Genomic DNA, 18,930 nt, shown 5'->3' on the forward strand with positions numbered 1-18,930 from the left:
TCTTTACTATCATGTCCCAAGATTGCTCAGAACAGAGGTTCTAGCTAAATCACTAAGGGCAATACACAAGTGTGGCGTTCGCACCTCGTGGCCCCTGCCTGACACAGAGCACACGAAGGCAAACCAATACTCCTTTTCACACGCTGCCGCCAGCTGATCACTAAATCAACATACTTTACTTATGGAAGGATGAAGACGTAGGTCTAAACCTCACTGTCTTTTAAATAAAAAGGTAAAAGTTCCCCGTGTCCGACTCTAGGGGGTGGTGCTCATCCCATTTTCAAGCCGTAGAACCAGCGCTTGTCCGAAGACAGGTTCCTTTGCCACGTGGCCAGCGTGACTAGGGAACACTGTTTTACCTTCCCACCGAGGTGGTACCTATTTATCTACTCGCATTTGCATGCTTTCGAACTGCTAGGTTGGCAAGGAGCTGGGACAAAGCGACGGGAGCTCACTCCGTCACGTGGATTCGATCTTACAACTGCTGGTCTTCTGACCCTGCAGTACAGGCTTCTGTGGTTTAGCCCACAGTGCCACCACGTCCCTCTCTTTTAAATAAAAAAAAGTTTATTGGTTACAGATGTTTTGATTATCATTCATAAGTATCTTCTTCAGGTTTCTCAATCATCAATAACAATCTTCTATTTGATCTTACAGTTACTATTCACTCGTCTGACTAATCAAACCTCAGATCTCCCAAATACCACACTCTATCCTCTCCACTCTCATCTCCCTCTGACTCCCTCTGACTCTGACTCTTTTTACATATCTCTCGGCTCCGCCTCTGAGCAACATTAGCCCACAACATGAATATTGCATGACTATTTAACATAATAGGGAGAACACTACAACAAGTACTATTAAAGATTCAAGTGACCTCAAACAGCTTGAACCAAATACATTTGATACTATCTCCATACCAAATCTGAGCTCGTGAGAGCTTGAAAGAATGGAAGTCCCACTAAGTGCCCCACAATGGCACAACTTCATCAACCAGGCCCAGTATCTTATTGCTAATCTCAACTAGAAGTTGTTGTTTAATCATTAAGTTGTGTCCAACTCTTCGTGACCCCATGGACCAGAGCACGTCAGGCCCTCCTGTCTTCCACTGCCTCCCAGAGTTTGGTCAAAAACTAGGCCTGCTTGATGAAGTTGTATCATTGTGGGGCTCTTAGTGGGTCTTCCATTATTTCAAGCTCTCACCAGCCTAGATTTGGTATGGAGATGATATCAAATGTACTCTACTGAAGACCTCCAACAACTCATGAATCGTTTTAGCAAAGCCTGCCAAGACTTTGGACTAACAATCAGCCTGAAGAAAACGCAAGTCATGAGGCAGGGCATGGACTCACCTCCCTCTATTACCATCTCCACACAAGAATTGGAGGTTGTTCATGCATTTGTGTACCTTAGCTCACGATCTCTAACACTCTCTCCCTAGATGTCGAGCTGGATAAACACATTGGCTACCATGTTCTCTAGACTCACAAAAAGTATGGCTCAGTAAGAAGCTGACAGGTCTATAGAGCCTGTATCCTGAGCACACCCCTGTACTCCTTGGACCCTTTGTGCACAGCAGGAGAGGAAGCTGAAAACTTCCCATATGCATTTTTGGCATCACCTGGCAGGACAAAGTTCCAAATAAAGTAGTCCTAGATCGAGATGGAATTTTTAGCATGTATACATTACTGAAACAGTGACGTCTACGTTGGCTTGGGCATGTCGTGAGAATGGCTGATGGTCAGATTCCAAAAGATCTCCTGTATGGAGAATCAGTGCAGGGAAATCGCCCCAGAGGGAGACCACAGCTGCAATACAAGGATATCTGCAAGCGGGATTTGAAGACCTTAGGAATGGACCTCAACAGATGGGAAACCCTGACATATGAGCGTTCAGCCTGGAGTCAGGCATTGCATCATGGCCTCTCCCAATTTGAAGAGACCCTTGTCCAGCAGGCCGAGGCAAAGAGGCGGTCACGAAATCAGCAAAATCAGGGAGCTGGACAGGGGAAGGGATTGTCACTCTCGAACTGGCCTTCAGTGTGGAAGGGATTGTCACTCTCAAGCTGGCCTTCTCAGCCACACTAAACGCTGTTCCAAGTCCTTCATACAGAGCACGTTACCATTGTCTCTCAATCTAATCTAAAAAAGACGTAGATCCACTGAATCAATTACTGACTGAAATCCTGTTGCTTTGCTATACATGCAGAAGGCAAAAGCAACATTCAGTTGCTCCTAGATGGCAGTTAAGATCCCAAGCATAATGCAGGCTCTGACTATTTTTAATTAAGCTACATTATAACAACCTAGTTAAACAGTTACAGAGCATAATTTTGGTTTTTGGGTTTTTTTTAAAAAATACTTTAACCTAAATTCTGCAAACTATATGTACCTTAGGTGTAAAAACACAAAATGGGAGATAAAATATTTGTATTACCCCAACACTCATCACCTGCGTAATTAACTTAAGAGATACTTTGTGGTGTTCAACATGTAACTTTCAAAGGTTTTTGAAGATTGCATCCACAAAATTCACTCAGCAATACAAGATAAAATGGTGATTCTGCAACCACATGTATGAGACATAGCAATACAAGTAACATGTCATATTCATCAGTGAAATTTCTTGTATAACTTTAGGCTTGTTTTCCCAAGTGGTTTAGTGTCTACCAAGACAGAAAGTAATATAGTGGTGCCTTGACTTACAAACGTCCCTACTTACGACCATTTCGAGTTACAACCAGCTCCAGCTGCAAAATTTTGCTTCAACTTGCGGCCGGGGCTTCCAGTTACGAACAGAAAAAGGCAGGGGGAAAAGGCGGGAAATTCAAATTTCTAACTGTAGGTGGTGACAACGCTGCTTCTTTGTAGCTCTTTCGCCCGAGCGGTTAAGAGTGTGCGATCAGAGAAGGCTGCGTGGTAAGGTAAGGTGCTGTTTCCTGCTTTTTAAAAACTGTTCTGAGTGTTTTTGCACCATGGTTTTGGGCTGCGGGGGTCATGCTTCTGTGCTGTGATGGGTCTTGGGGGGTTTGTTTGTTTTTTATTTTTCCCCCCATTTCCGATGGTTCTTGGGGGTTTGGTTGCTTTTTGGAGTGTTTTCCCCCATTTCCAATGGGTCTTGGGGGGGTTTGGTTGCTTTTTGGGGTTTTCCCCCATTTCCGATGAGTCTTGCATCTTCCCTTGCTTTTTCCTTTGTTCTCTTTGCTTTTCTGAACTGCCCCTTTGTGCATTTCCGAACTGTTCTCTGTGCATTTCTGATCTGCTCCCTTTGTTCTCTGTGCATTTCCAACCTGGTCTCTTTGTTCTCTGTGCATTTCTGATCTGCTCCATTTGTTTTCTGTGCATTTCCAATGGGTTTTACGCGCTTGATTGCTTTTCTCTCCCCCTCTCACTTCAACTGGAAGGGATAAATTGCATTTCCAACTAGTCTTGCAGTGATTTTTTGTGAGTTTTTTCTTCAGCTGGAATGGATTAATTGCATTTCAATGGGAAATGGTGCTTCGACTTACAACCATCTTCCGGAACCAATGAAGTTCATAAGTCGAGGCACCACCGTATATGGCACATGGCCCCATGTTTCCAGCTAACAGGAATATAAAAAGATTTGATGGGGAGATGTCAATAATAATAGCATGTTGCATCTCTTATTTTTTTATTACCTATCTTCATATCCTGCGTCTAAATACTGCTGCTCATGTATGATATATTTTCTAACCTTAAATAAACTGCTTTCCATTTTTTCTTATTAGGTTGTTCTGAGCATTTTGAAATCTACTATAGCAAATACTGGTGGTATATTTCATTTATTTATGTTTTTATATTTTATTTTTAAACTACTAGGAATAGGGTAGGGAATATAAAAGGTAAGGGGAAATGGAAGGGATGGGAAAAGGGTTTTAAGGATAGGAGAGCACAGAATATGCAATCATCCACATCATAGGCATCCTTCAGTCTCGAGAGACTATGGTAACGTGCTCTGTATGGAGGTCTTGGAACAGCGTCTAGTGTTTCGATGCTGTTCGCGAAGCTGCAGTGTCCTCACCAGGGCACGAAGCCTGGGTAATATAATATGGAGGATAGGCTGTTACCCAAGCAAGCAGCAAATCCCCCCTCTCCACGTCACCAAAATAGTCCCCTGGCAAGGCAAGAGCCAATACAACTGGTTTCAGCGACGTCGCAGGAGTTGACAGAATGACACGAACTGCCTTCAGGACTCCAGTTCCGGATTTTGCGTTGAGGTTGACTCCCGAAGCCTTTTCCAATCTATTCATATTAAGTATACAAGTATCCAATCTATTCATTTGTCAGTAAAAAATCAACATTCTACTTTTTTTACCTGTTTGATTACCCTCTATCAGCTTACATTTATGTTTTAGTTTAAATCTAAGTTACTCCAACACTACCAGAGAACCGAAACCAATTATAAAATACATCCCCTCTTTCAATTTCCTTCTGTCTTGGACATACATTCAGCAAGCCCAAAAAGGTATCCATTTCTATCACTTCCCATATTTTCTCAGTACACTTCTCTTGTTTCATTGACTCTGTTTTCTCCTGGTTTTGGGGAGATAAGGTTGAATCCAGAACAGTAATCTGATTTTTAACAAAACATTTTCTGACTGCTGTAGCTGAATAGCTCACCAGGTAACTCTTAATCCCATCTATGTTACCTAGCATCGCACTCAATGAAGACTGTTCTGGAGTTAGTACAGTTTCCTTTAACTGTTGTTTAACATCTGATGGTTTCTCTTTCATCAGATCTTCCACCTGGTTGAGATGCTCATTTACCTCCTGAAATCCTATTATTATTATCATTGGCATGGTAACCTGCCAATGATAATAACCTGCCAATTCTTTGTCTGGCAAAATCCCCAACAGTTGATATTTAAATTTTTTGGACGTCATTTCCATCTTTACAATGCATATGGTTTGTATAAATACTTTTTAGTTTCCACTATTTTATCAACCAAACCCATCATCTTGCACCTCCCCTGAGTATGTCCTCCCCTCCTTACCCAGATATTATAATATATAGCTGAACTTTTAGCCCAAGCAAGATTTTATTGTCAGAGTCCTACATAGTCTAGGGAAAAAGATCCAGACTAAATAGCACTCACAAAATTTCAGTCCCTTAACGCCTGTCCAGTAGTATTTTCTCTGGGATTTTTTCCAGAAACACAAAATTTTTCCATCTCACTGTCTCTTTGTTTGAACTTGAGCCGGCCTGCTGTTTAAGAGTCCATTTAGCTTTGAAAAAGCAGGCTGGCAAGCACGACTCACCGCTCCTTCTCTTCTTTCGGTCAGGTATTTTCACTCTAGTTTCTTTTTCATCTTAATGAGGTTATTCATAAATCAAAGGCTTTCTTTGTTGTTGTATATTTTCAGCCGTATTTTTGTTCTCCTCTCCTCGGGGAATGGGGGTGGAGTTACTCACAGCTATTCTGCCAAAAAATTGCTCCAGTCTCTGATCTGTGCTTGGGTGAATTTTCAGAGGGAAGAAAAATCAGGTTGCTGCCCAATTTTCTGCCTTCTGGGGCTCACCAACTGCTTCAGAGAGACCTCTCCTGGTCTCCCCTTCGATCCCCCTATTTCTAGAGGGACCCCAGACCGGGCGGTTCCAGGTTTTTCCCGGGAGCTGTTCCCAGCAGCTGCTCGCTTCACCGCGACAAAGCTCTGCCTCCTGACATAATCATTTATTGAGTAGATGCACCAAATCAGTGGGATGTTAAACTTAAGGCCCATTGATTTCAATACACTTACTTTAAACATGTCAACATCTGGATCCAATCATAATTACATCAAATAAGTATGCAATGTGATGATTCCACAAAACAAAGTACAGTACAAGTCCCCCTCATCAATCAATAAAAGTGAAAATTAAGTGAGCATGATAAATGAAAATAGATTACTCAAACATACCTTTTCTGCAGATGAAGCAGTCAAAACAAATGTTGAGAATACAGGTAATGGATATTTGGTTTGAGGATCCCAGCATTCAATGGTAGCTCCCATTGGAAGACAAAATAGAGGTACAGAATCTGACAAAGGGAAAGACTCATAATCTTCTTCTGGATATCTGAATATCAAGCCTTTCAGAAGAAAAGAAATAGAAGACATGAAGGTATTATCGTACTCTACATGGAGATCACAGAATACCTCTTGGCTAATGTACATCTGAGCTTAATTTTAAAAAACTAAATAAAGATTAAAAGCCACCCTGTTTTAATAGTGTAGTGTAGAACAAGATTAAAACCTATACAGTGGAACCTCTACTTACGAAGTCCCTACCTATGAACGATCCAACTTACAAACAGCTCTGGCCACAAAATTTTGCTTCTACTTTCGGCTGGACCTTCAAGATACGAACAAAAAAAGGCAGGAAAAAAAGGATGGGAAATTCAAACCATTGGTGGCAAAGAGTCTGCTTCTTTGTAGCTCTTTCGCCCCAATGGTTAGGAAAAGGGAAGCTCTGCCTCCTGGGCTTCCAGCGCTGCTGCTACCGCTGCCAGGAGGCGAGCCATCCCGCCTGGGCTCAGTCTCCTGGGCTTCCAGTGCTGCCACCGCAGGCTTTCCTGGGGTTCGCCGCAAGACCGCCTTTCTCCCCCACACACGTCTTCTCTGCCACCATGGGAGGCTTTCCTGGGGCTTGCCCCAATCACCGCCTTTCTCCGCCACCATCCACTGGCTTTTGCAGGGTGGGATTGGGCTGGTGGGGTTATGTTTGTTTTTTATTTGTTTTGTTCTTTGCACATACCCATTTGGAGTTGGTGAAGAATTTGGACCTTATGAAGCTGTTGTGGAGAATCTACAATTTTTTAGAAGTTGTCTGCTTCAGAGATAAAATGTGGTATTTATTATGTATTTTGATCTGCTGAATTCAAATATGGCAACTGAAACAACTGATTAAGCTACTTGTTAAGTATTTATTTTCGGGTGTGCTGAACAAAGCAGGGTTATAACCAGCCTCCAAAGTCCTCGAAGAAGAAAACATGAGACAACAGCTTCTTCCTTAAATCTTATATTACATATGTACAGTTTTCACAAAATAGTCCAACAGCATGTCCTCTAGCAAATCTCCAATCTCTCCACACCACATGTGTGTTCCTATGTACAATATATAGTACATATGACTAATCAGGTAACATTACCTCATCTTAGGTGATCTCATAAGGATTACATCAGCCTTCTGCCTAGTCAGCATGACTCAGCTTTATACACAGCTGTACAATATGGCTGATAAACAACTTATTTTATACATTCAGTTTAAGATGTCAATTTCTTCTATTACAATCCTTGTAATTTCCTGACACTACTGTTTCTAAGATATTTTTTACATTTTACATATATGTATATTCCGTAGATAGCAGAGTTTTAATCATAAAGAGCAAACCTAGTTTTTTCATGTGTTTATGGTTGCTTTACATAATGATATTTCACCTGTCCTGTTTATGTAACACTTTAAAAATCAGCAAAAGGCTTATACAAATAAAATGTACAGTATTATGAACAAAAAACAGAAAACCCCTACTATATACATAGTTTAGTCCTACTCGGCGTCTACTCAGTGCTTCTTGGCTTGTCTCTTGTATTCATTAAATGGAGCATCTCTTGTCACTCTCCAGCAATAGGCTGAAAGCATTGATGAGCTCCATTTCCCTGATAGCATTTCTACATTGTTGCAATGTCCTGGTGAAATTGCTTGTTGTGCTCATTGCGCACTACTCTGCAATTTGGTGAGAGAAAAATCTAGATGAGAGTACAAAAAATCTACAGTGACATGTTGCAACCAAGACTTCTGTATGCCTTGAGGAGGTTTTCCACCAACAACCTATAGTTGTCTGTCTTGTTTCCAAAAAAATTTGTTGCCATTAACTAGAAGGTTTTCCATGACGTCTTTTCCTTGCCACACAGTGCATGGTCAAATGAATCATCTTGAAAAAGTTCACGAATCTGAGGTCTAACAAAGACACCTTCCTTTATCGTAGCTTTACTTAACCTTGTATTTTTTCCACCAAGGTACTTGAAAGTTGCTTTTGTTTTGTCCATGGCCTTGACAAAAAATTTTATCAGACCCAGCTTGATGTGTAAGGGTGGTAACACAATCTTCCTTGATCCAACAAGCAATAGATGCTGAACAATTTTCCTCCCAGGCTCCAATGACTGTTAGAGTGGCCAATCTATCTTGATGGGGTAGGAATCTCTTGCACGACTATCCTATTCATAGAGAAAACAGCGGTATTTTGTGTATCCAGTCTGCAGATCAAGCAAGAGAGCAACAACCTTCAAATTGCCACAAAAGCTGCCACTGATGTTGTTCATAATTTATGCACCTCAAAAGTTGTTTCATGATGTCATATTTTTTTCATATGGACTGCATGACCAACTGGAATTGATGACAAAATAGCTTTAAGACTCTTCTTCAATGAATCAATGAACAATCTCTACTCATCTGGAGCATGAACGATGTTGAGGGCTGCCATCACACCATATATGCTGTTGCAGGCTACAAGATCACCTTCCATGAAGAAGAGTGGCAAAAGATCCTTTCAACGGTCACGGAATAGGGAAACCCTAACATCATCTCTCAAGAGATTCCACTACTGTAGTCTGGAGTCCAACAGCTCTGCCTTAGTATTAGAGATGGGGGTGTTCCCTCCTGGGGCCAGACTACTCACGTGTCTGCCATCGCCAGCTCTGCTCTCCCTTCTAATCGCTCTGGAGCTCCCGGTTGGCTAACGAGGGGGCTGGATCCTCGTTACATCCAGCCAGGTGGGGAATACGAATACAAATACCCCCATCTCTAGGTCTGCACTCTTTCTTGATGACCTGGCCTTCTTTCCGCCTCCTATACATGTCTTTTTTGTTTGCTTGCTTGCTCTCAGGTCCCCTCTGAACTTTTGGTGGCATTCTTTTGAGCTTTTGTGGCATTCTTTGTTTTGACACAATTACTCCACATGTGCAAACCCTTCCAGGCATTTTACTTTGTGATCAACATTAACCAACACTGTCACAGTATCATTGCTTTTTGGCAAATAGCAAAAAGCACCTTGCCCAGTTATGCTGGTTTTCCCAATTGCCCCATCATGACACCGTGAGAATTATTTCTGCATAAATTGGTGCTTTTTGGCATAATGGGGCATCAATATCCAACTAATTTTCTTTGCATATTCTGTTAAGTTAATTTTGACTATATCATTGAAAGTGATATAGAAAATAAAGTGCTAGGGACATAAAGTTTCAAGCCCTACTAAAAACATGGAGGGTGGAGTAGAAGAAGAGAATCGTGTTTTCTGAACTTCCTAGAAAAAGAATAATATGTAAGGTCCAGCAAGGATTTTTTTTTATCTGATTTTACACACACACACACACACACACACACACACACACACACACACACACACACACACACACACACACACACACACTTTACTTTATTTGATTTATACCCCACCCATCTGGCCTAAAAGGCCACTCGTGTGTGTGTGTGTGTGTGTGTGTGTGTGTGTGTGTGTGTGTGTGTGTGTGTGTGTGTGTGTTAGAGAGAGAGAGAGAGAGAGAGATTATCTCTATCTATCTAGTTAAAGCATCTGAAATACATGAAAATAAATACCTTACCAGCTTTATATGCCAGTGAGTTAGAAGCTGGAACAGATTTCTTATAGCACAGGTATACACTGGAACCCCACTGTAAAGGAACATATTAGAGTAATATAAAAGTCTGAGTAAAAAGCACTGGCCATACCACAACAACTCCTTCCATTTTTGGTTCATACATGTACATAAATCATTCATCAACAAATATGCAAACTGACTCCATGGGCAAGTGCTTTGGCGTTTAAGTGGGGGAAAAGAACATTATGCCAACCTGTATAATTTGTTGTTCATAATGCCAATAAAGGTTTATAGATAGAATTTGTTGTTCTTCCAGCAGATACTGCTTTTTATATTCCTGAGGTAGTTTTTATTTTTAATATTTGTATATTTTAATAGTGGAAGATAGATTTTGAAATAAATGTGTAAATAAATAGAATGCATACGACATATATGTGGTAAGAGTTATCTATTATGTTGTTATGGCTCCTTAACACTTTTAAGCCACCACTGGATGCTACAGACCACCAAAAATCAAGAAACATCACAAAACAAAATCCCATACAATTCTGATTCCACAGTATGTCAGTGGCCATGTACTGATGGCTGCAGAACCCACAAAGCAGGTGGAACTGAGATCTACTCCCCTTGAACTTCAGTAGTATCACTGTGAAAAGGGATTTAATTTCTAGGTTTTATCACCAGAAACATTTCCGTGTTTTTTGAAAAGTCACCGGACTTATTTCCAACATCAAGGAAAATAAAGGAAAAATATAATCAGTGGTTAGAAGTCCATTGGTTATTTACACCCACATAAGTACAATGGTGTAAACTGCACTGGTGAGTTGTGACTACCCTGTTTCCCCGAAAATAAGACCTAACCTGAAAATAAACCCTAGTATGATTTTTCAGGATGCTCGTAATATAAGCCCTACTCCAAAAATAAGCCCCAGTTAAGTGAAACCCCACCCTCCACCATTGTGCAGCAACCAAAAGATGATGACATGACTGTATTTAAATAAATGTAGATTGTTGTACATGCAATAATAATAATAATAATAATAATAATAATAATAATAATAATAATAATAATAATAATAATAATAATAATAATAATAATAATAAAAACATCCCCTGAAAATAAGCCATCATGCATTTTGGAACAAAAAGTATTATAAGACCTGCTTTATTTTTAGGGAAACACAGCAATTAATTGGCCACCACTACTATTCCTCATCACATGCCCACTGTATGATTTGGTACACAATGCAGCAAATTGTTAGCTAACTGCAATTTGCCTCTGCGATTTACGTCACTAATAGATTTCTGCCGTTAAATAAAATTTCACTTTCATTTAAACCAGTGGCCCCCAACCTTGGGCCTCCAGATGTTCTTAAACTACAACTCCCAGAAGCCTTCACCACCACCTCTGCTGGCCAGGATTTCTGGGAGTTGAAGTCCAAGAACATCTGGAGGCCCGAGGTTAGGGACCACTGATTTAAACAACCCAACTCTTATTTATAGAGTCACAATTCTTGCAGAACACCAGCAACTTTCCAAAGTTCAGCACTTTCTGAACTCCCCTCTCATTCTTTGGAGGAAAAATAAGTACTTGGCTATCTCACATATATTATGCTGGCAGCAGCAGAGGAAGGAAGAAATACAGAGTTATGGAAATAACAGTGATCAAATAGTACTGAAAGTTAAGAATGTCTCACAGGAGACAAATAATACTAAAATGAAGAACATGTAAACAGCAGCAACAAATTTCATATGTGTCTGCTCTAGCTGCCACTGCTGCGTAAGTTGTTATATGGGTTTCAGATTTTAAAAAAATTATTACTCTCACCATGCCACAATTTAGATTCTTATCAACTTTGCAGAAAGTATGAGGAGGGGTTTCGCCTTTGTTGGTCACAATAACACAGATGTCAGTAACAGCCAAGGAGTTTTGGGGTCGCACTGGAAGAGCCCTCCGATAAGTGATAAAGATGCGCTGGGAAGTGACTGAGCTGTTATTAACATTAGCACAGCGACCATAGGGAGTCGCCTGGATCACCTCACAGCCTGGCATTAAACGTTCCTTCCCTTCGTATAAAACTCTGCAGGAAAGAGAGAATAACTGAAACATGAACATTTCACATGTATAATACGAAGTCACTTCTCACTGTATTATATAGTTACATGCCTCTCAATAGTATCCTCCTCCAATGCAGAACAATGACTGCCAAAATTAGGAATATCAAGACAATTCCACGTGCCTGCTAACTGCTCTATAAAGCAGATCATACTTTATTAGAAAGTGCAAAAGGCACTAGAATGAGATATTTCAAAATGGAAAGTGTGCCCTTTTACAGTTGCTTTCAAACAGGTAGCCAGGTCAGTCTGTCTCAGCATAAGAAAAGCAAAAAAAAAAGAAAAAAGAAAAAAGCATGGTACTATATCCATAAAGGTTAGCAGGTCTTTTATCACCAGCTTTTACGGGTTATAGCCCACTTCCTTAAATGCACATTCTACCTATGTGAAGAAGTGACTTGCAAGCCACAAAAACACGTGCTATTTTTTCTTCTTCTTCTTAGAGATGCCACTAGATTTATGGTGGCGGTGCCTTCATAGCTAGAAAGAGAACAAAAAAGTTGGACTTTTTTGCTGACAGACATTCAAATACTTTTTAACCAATGAAAATACTAAAGGTAAAATGGATTATGTCTACATGCATTTTTCCACCACAACAATGACATTACAGGAAAACTTTTATCAAAGGGAACAATCATTGTCATCTTAAAGCAAATGTTACATGCTTTTCAGTCACAACTTTATCTAATCTTTTAAAAACGGTTGGTTGGGGCTGATGGCAGTTTGTTGTGTGCAACATCTCAAAGCCTCCAGCTGGATGTGCTCTGTTATGTTTTTGGACTGCAACTCCCAGAATTCTTCAGACAGAATTACAGAAGCCATCCCTTGCAAACAGACTTCTAGATTTTGTAAATGTAGGGAAGGGGATTTGGGTTAGTTACTTCCGACACTGACTTCATATCCTCCCTTTCCCCACTTCCTGCCATTGTGTTTCCTAGGAGTCATAATTCTTTGGGAGTCATCATCTACAGAATGGGCAGTGAGATACAAGTCCTGACATCCTTAGTGTCAACCAGCCTCACCATCATGAGACAAACCGGGATGCCTGTCCCTTCTGGACATGCAGGACACACAGAGTTGTAGTCTTTCTGCCCATTAGGCTCTATAGAGGGCACCACCTCAAGAACCATGACTCCTGGGAAACATACTGCAGGAAGTGGGGGGTGAAATAACTGGAAGTCAGTGTCAGAGTAAATTAAACCAGTGGTGAAATCTAGGTTCCACCGATTTATGTTTGTGGTGACACCTTGGTAGATTGTTAGAAAATTAAAAAATTCTACGACTTGCAGTCCAAAAATATGAAATAAATACCACTTTCTGTACTCCAGTTCCATACAAAAATTGCATCTGGCTAATCAGGTGTTTACATGGAATAATATAGATAACACCATATTTTCATCATGCTAGTCACAAATATGTAATTGTTGCTGCAGACTCATTTTGCTAGTAGTCCAGATTCCAAGAATAATCACTTGGTCACATTTTTCTAAGTGGCACTGCATCATTAAGCAAAATATACCATCAAAACAGCAATTAAGTGTTGGCAGCCTAGTATAACCCACCAGTATCAAATTTAGCCCACTGTTTCTGTGTAGCAGTAATATCTGCCATCAGGTTTGCATGAGGCATAGCCACTCCAGATGTCCTGTATATCATTCCAAGATCTTTTTCAACTTGATAAGAAAGGTCTATGAAAGCTCATATGCCAGTCACTTCTGCCATTCACACAGCTACACAAATCTGGTATATCACATTAGATTACAACTGGGATGAGGGACACACCATGCTACAGACTGTTCCACCAGCCCCAAATTATGCAAAGAATAAATAAATAAATAAATAATAATGGCAAAGGGCAATAGAACTGCAGTGCAACCACATCTGGAGAGACACACATTCCCCATACACATTTCATGTTAGGAGCGATTTTATTGCCCCCAACATTTCATGTTGGGGGAAATAAAATAGATAAAAATCTGCTACCACCCCTTGATAGCCAATATTGCTTCCCTTCTGATTGATTACTAAATTTAAAATTGAAGCCAAGGTTATATGTCCATCAGAACATTCCATGGAACTTCATGCATTAAAACACTCAATTTAGGACACATACACACTATCAAATGGATAACATAATCTCCCCTGGGCACTCACCCATGACACCTAAAGGTTGCCCGGGAAAAATATGTAACTCTCAATACCCCCAAAAAAGCTGTATTGTGACCTTTGATTTTGTGTACAATCTTATAAATGTTACTAAGAAATAAATTCCATGTTGATTTAAGAGGGGGTGACTTACTTCCAAGGAAAATGACATATTTAATATCATACACCACAGAAACAGATCCTGGGTGCTTCAGAAATCAATCTAATTTTTTGAACTGTATAATCCTCACTAGCACTGGTTTCAAATACTTCCAGTGCTGGATGAAATACATTAGCAGATTTCCAGAACCAACATGAAAAAATGTCTTTCTCAGAAATGCAATTTGACACAGAGACCTTCGTCATTTCACAGTTCTGCTGCCCATGACCTATAAGACAGCTCACCCAATGTCAGTAAGAGGTGGCTTGTCCCTGCTCCTCTTGTAGCAAAGAAAAATTTCTGGACTTTTAAGACTCCCATAGTTCAAATTGGCTTGAAGTGCTGTAGGTGTTGTTTCGACACAGGTGTATCCCTCAGGAACAGTTTCACCCACTGACTTGATTATGACAGCAAGGTCTGTGATTGGTGCCTTTGGACCACCTGACTTTGTTTCAGAGCGATTGACTTCTTGATCCAGAAGAGCTGAAGTATCAGTGAGTCCTGCCACTACAAAGTAGTCTACAACTCTTGGGCCCTTATCTTCTATCATAGTTGTGCCTCAGATTCCTAGGGCCAAAAAGAAAGAAAGAAAGAAAGAAAGAAAGAAAGAAAGAAAGAAAGAAAGAAAGAAAGAAAGAAAATGAATATGTTCCATGCAGCCTTTGACATTTATGCTTCTCCTCTCTACTTTCTACCACTTTGTTCTTCTTAAGACATGACATAACCATACACTCGACAAAAAAAAATCCTAGGATTTTGTTGACATTACTGCAGAGCTATCTATTTCAGACACAGAAATTATTCCTAAATAATTTCATTTATAAATAAATACATTAAAGTAATCCTGCCTCCAGGTGGCATAGAGACATTATTACTTCCAAAGGGGAAAATTAACTGTTACATTTCTACATTCATAGTAGATAAAGCTTATAAAACCATCTCTTTCATACATCATTACCGTATTTGTTAGTGGCCCACCTTTAACATTATAGCTTTAAGACATCAGTAAGTTACCATCCCAATTACATTTTTAAAAGAAACAAGTATTTACTTTTCTGTTTCTCAAATGAGGCTTAAAATTGCTTGCAGAAAGTTTCTTATGTAGTGGTTATTTTTTGCATTTGTTTAAACTAGATGCAATATGTTGCTTACTCTAAAGAAAAGGATTTCAACCATAATGTTAGTTATACTGTCAGTAATGGAAAAAAGAATTAATTACAAATAACTTTATATATATATGAATTACTTCCAAAAACGGAAAGGGGAGAAAAAGGATGTAAGTTTGCCAACACAGAATAAACACAGTTTCTATTCAGTAGTTTCTATTCAACCGCAGAAGTCACATTATAAAAGACATTAGAGTAATGAAGCAGTTTTAATTCCCCCCAGCTTTTTCCTCCATCTGCTCTGGGTTTATATGATTAGTCAGTGCCATCTGGTTTTAGGATTATTGTTACTCTTTTTTAGGTTTCTACTTTTATTTTTGTTTTCTATGATATGTGTAGTGCCTCGACACTACTGGGAGCAGAATACAAACTGAATAAATAAATTAATATTTGTTACAAAAAATTAACATAAAAATATGAGCCACCATTAATGAGCTCACCTAAACATTTCTTTTAAAAAATGTATCAAAATGACCCAGTTGGCCAAAACAAAAATCCTATACTATGAGCTAACAGGAAAAATCACAATAATCTATGGTTTCAATGTGTTCTCAAAGGCTTTCACGGCCAGGATCTGATGGCTGCTGTGGGTTTTTCGGGCTGTTTGGCCATGCTCTGGAGGTTTTTCTTCCTAACATTTCACCAGTCTCTGTGGCCAGCATCTTCAGAGGACAGGAATTAGAATTCTGTGATAGAATTCTAGATCCTGTCCTCTGAAGATGCTGACTAGTGAAATGTTAGAAAGAAAAACCTCTAGAACATGGCCAAACAGCCCGAAAAACCTACAACAACCAATCTATGGTTTATTTTAAAAATTATTCCCATATCAACCAACAGTGTAATATTTCACTATTTGCTAAAAGTTTATACAATTATTTTCACAGAGAATATATCTGATTGCACAGGCCAGTGAGGAAAAAAGGGAATGACAACATATCCTAGGAAATTAAAAAAGTTACTAAAGCAGGTATTCTGTGAAGTAATCCAACATACAGTGGCGCCCCGCTTTACGATTACCTCATTAAGCCGCCCAGAGACCTTCGGGTAGTGTGGGTGGCATATAAGTTAAATAAATAAATAAATAAATAAATAAATAAATAAATAAATAAATAAATAAATAAATAAATAAATAAATAAATAAATAAAATTAAACAATGATGTTTTTGCAATCACTATTGCGATCACAAAACGATGTTTCAAAGGGCGATTTTTGTTTGACGACGATCGGTTCCCTGCTTCGGGAACCGATTCTTCGCATTACGACGATCTAAAAACAGCTGATCATTGGGTTTCAAAATGGCCGCCCGCTGTGCAAAATGGCTCCCCGGCTGTTTTTAGGACAGATTTTTCGCTTAACAGGGATCGGAAAATGGCCACCCTATGGAGGATCTTCGCTGGACGCTGAGGTATTTCGCCCATTGGAACGCATTGAACCGGTTTTCAATGCGTTTCAATTGGGATTTTTTCCCTCACTTGCTGACAATTTCACTCTACAGTGATTTCGCTGGAATGGATTATCCTCATCAAGTGAGGCACCACTGTATTTTTAATATCGTAATTTCAGATGTAGCTTTGATTTTTTTTTTAATTCATAGGAGATTTCCGTATTTCTCAATATACTGTGTTCACTGAGTGATACTACAGGTTTAGCTGAAAATCTTAGCACCAAGGTTTTACATATCAGCAAAATATTAAAGAAGTTCCTTTCCAGAAGATTCTTTTTCATTAATGCTCCATTCTTTATTGCAACAAAAAAGCACCAATACTGAAGGTAATAAAGAGGAGAAATTTTGATTTATCCTCTCTCAATGTAAAAGGGCAAGCTCACATCTTCCTCCTGAAAGTGGAGGAACTTACACTAACTGTACAGTATTTCCCTTTTATTGCTTATCAGTAGAATAGGAAGTATCCTATTTACTGAGGCTCACCTGAACATGTCAAAATGAATAACGGCATTATTGGAACAAGCTACAGTGGTGCCTTGACTTACGACCATAATCTGTTCCAGAAGATGGATGTAAATAAAAATGATTGTAAGGACCATTTCCCATAGGAATGCATTAGTCCCGGCAAAAAAAAAAATCCCCCCCCCAAATAAAACACTGCAAGCCCCATAGGAACACATGGGGCTGCAAATAAATAACAATAACAATAACAACAACAATAACAACAAAAAATAGAGCAAGCTCAAAGGCACTGCAGCTGCAAAAAACAAAAAACCCAAAAATAAACATTGGGGTAAGCCCCATGCTGGGACTAGAAAAAAATTACCAAAAAACAAAACAACAACACAGCACAGAAACATAAACCCCCGAGCCCAAACCCACCCTGCAAAACCCACCCAGAACAAGCAAAAAAGAGCACAAAAAAATCCCAAAGCACCTTACCTTACCAGGCAGTCCCAAGCCTCCTCCGATTGCACTCACTCTAACCCAGTGGTCAGGGAACCGAGCTGCAACCGAGCCACGGCAGATGGCGGCCAATGATGGGCCTCGGCTAGTGATGTAGGGCAGTGAAGGCGGTGGCAACGGGGCCAGGCAAGACGTAAGGCAAGGCCAGGGCAAGCAGCTGGAGCGTCCCCGCCAGGAAGAGCCTTTCCTTCCAGCACCTGGAGAGGTGGGTCACAGCGTAGGGGGGCTGGAGTGGCCACAATGGCAGCCCAGGCCAGGCTCAGCCTCCTGGCGCCAAGATGCCACCCCCCATGCTGTCCCCATTGGAGTCCGTTGGGCAGCAGTAGCACTCGTCCGGCCGCACAACGTCCTTTGGCGCCACCTCCTCGCTGGTTGGCCGGGCCTGGTGAAGCCTCTCGCCCTCTGTCTGGCAGCTATCACGGCGCTTTGATGGCGAGGCCCACGGGAGTCCCGATGCCAAGGCCTGATGCGGCTGCCCCAGCTAGCAACCGCCGGAGCTGGTGTCAGAGTGGGAGTAAGCATTAGGTGCCCCCAGCGGGCGAGTCACCTGCTGCTCTTCAATGGCCACCCAGGAGCTGCCCACTGGTGAGTAAGGGGAGCCACCCCCGTGGGGCCAAGGACTGAGTGCAGCCCCACCAGGAAGGAGGAGGTGGAGGCACGGGAGGACCCTTCCTCCAGGAACTGGGATGGGCCCCCCCCCCCTGCCAAGGCCCAGGACCCAGCAGCAGCGGTGCCATCAGCCCTGCGGAGAGTGGTGAGGAGCACCGAGGGATGCCCCTGCCACCACCTCACCCCACTGCTGCATCCCTTTCCTGGGGCTGCAGCGGCCGCTCCCTTCCTTTTGAAGCAAGGGGGTTATGTTGATATACTGTACATACATTTTGGAGGGTACTGTAAAAGATTAAAAAGTTCCCTGAACCCTGCTCTAACTGTTGGGGTGAAAGAGTTACAAAGAAGCAGCCTCTTCACCACCAATGGTTAGTAATCTGAATTGCCCGCCTTTTCCCCCTGCCTTTTCCTGGTTGTAACTCAAAGCTCCAGCTGCAGGTTGAAGCAAAATTTTGTGGCCGGAGCTGGTTGCAACTCGATATGGTCATAAGTCGGGACATTTGTAAGTCAAGGCACCACTGAATGCCTACTACCACTTTGAAGGTACAGTACACCTATCAGCCACTTTCCAGCAAATATCAAAACCAAAACAAAGATTAACTAGTTATTTGCTGTCCCACTGTGTTACATTATTGCCAATTTGTAATTTAAGAAAGCTAGCTGGATAGCCCTAATGCCCTCAATCAACAGATCCTCACAAACAGCAACAAAGA

At 40.8% G+C, this 18,930-nt stretch overlaps 1 protein-coding gene across 10 annotated transcripts in view; it reads right to left on the reverse strand.

Annotated features, from left to right (window-relative positions):
- DENND4C (DENN domain containing 4C) overlaps positions 1-18,930 on the reverse strand; it is a 202,377-nt gene that overhangs the window by 170,121 nt on the left and 13,326 nt on the right. For 4 of the 10 annotated variants that reach the window (XM_020790381.3, XM_020790378.3, XM_078384927.1 and 1 more), the window contains exons 3-6: positions 14,277-14,598; positions 11,440-11,692; positions 9,615-9,684; positions 5,919-6,088 (exon numbers count right to left, since the gene is read on the reverse strand). In XM_020790381.3, the coding sequence (XP_020646040.3) occupies positions 5,919-6,088; positions 9,615-9,684; positions 11,440-11,692; positions 14,277-14,581 (798 nt within the window). In that variant the 5' untranslated portion in view covers positions 14,582-14,598. Of the gene's footprint in view, positions 1-5,918; positions 6,089-9,614; positions 9,685-11,439; positions 11,693-12,107; positions 12,207-14,025; positions 14,599-18,930 lie in introns of those variants that run through there. The other 6 variants (XM_072988871.2, XM_072988869.2, XM_072988870.2 and 3 more) reach the window with 3 other exon arrangements.

This window comes from Pogona vitticeps, chromosome 2, assembly GCF_051106095.1.
Source record: "Pogona vitticeps strain Pit_001003342236 chromosome 2, PviZW2.1, whole genome shotgun sequence".
NCBI lineage: Eukaryota > Metazoa > Chordata > Lepidosauria > Squamata > Agamidae > Pogona > Pogona vitticeps.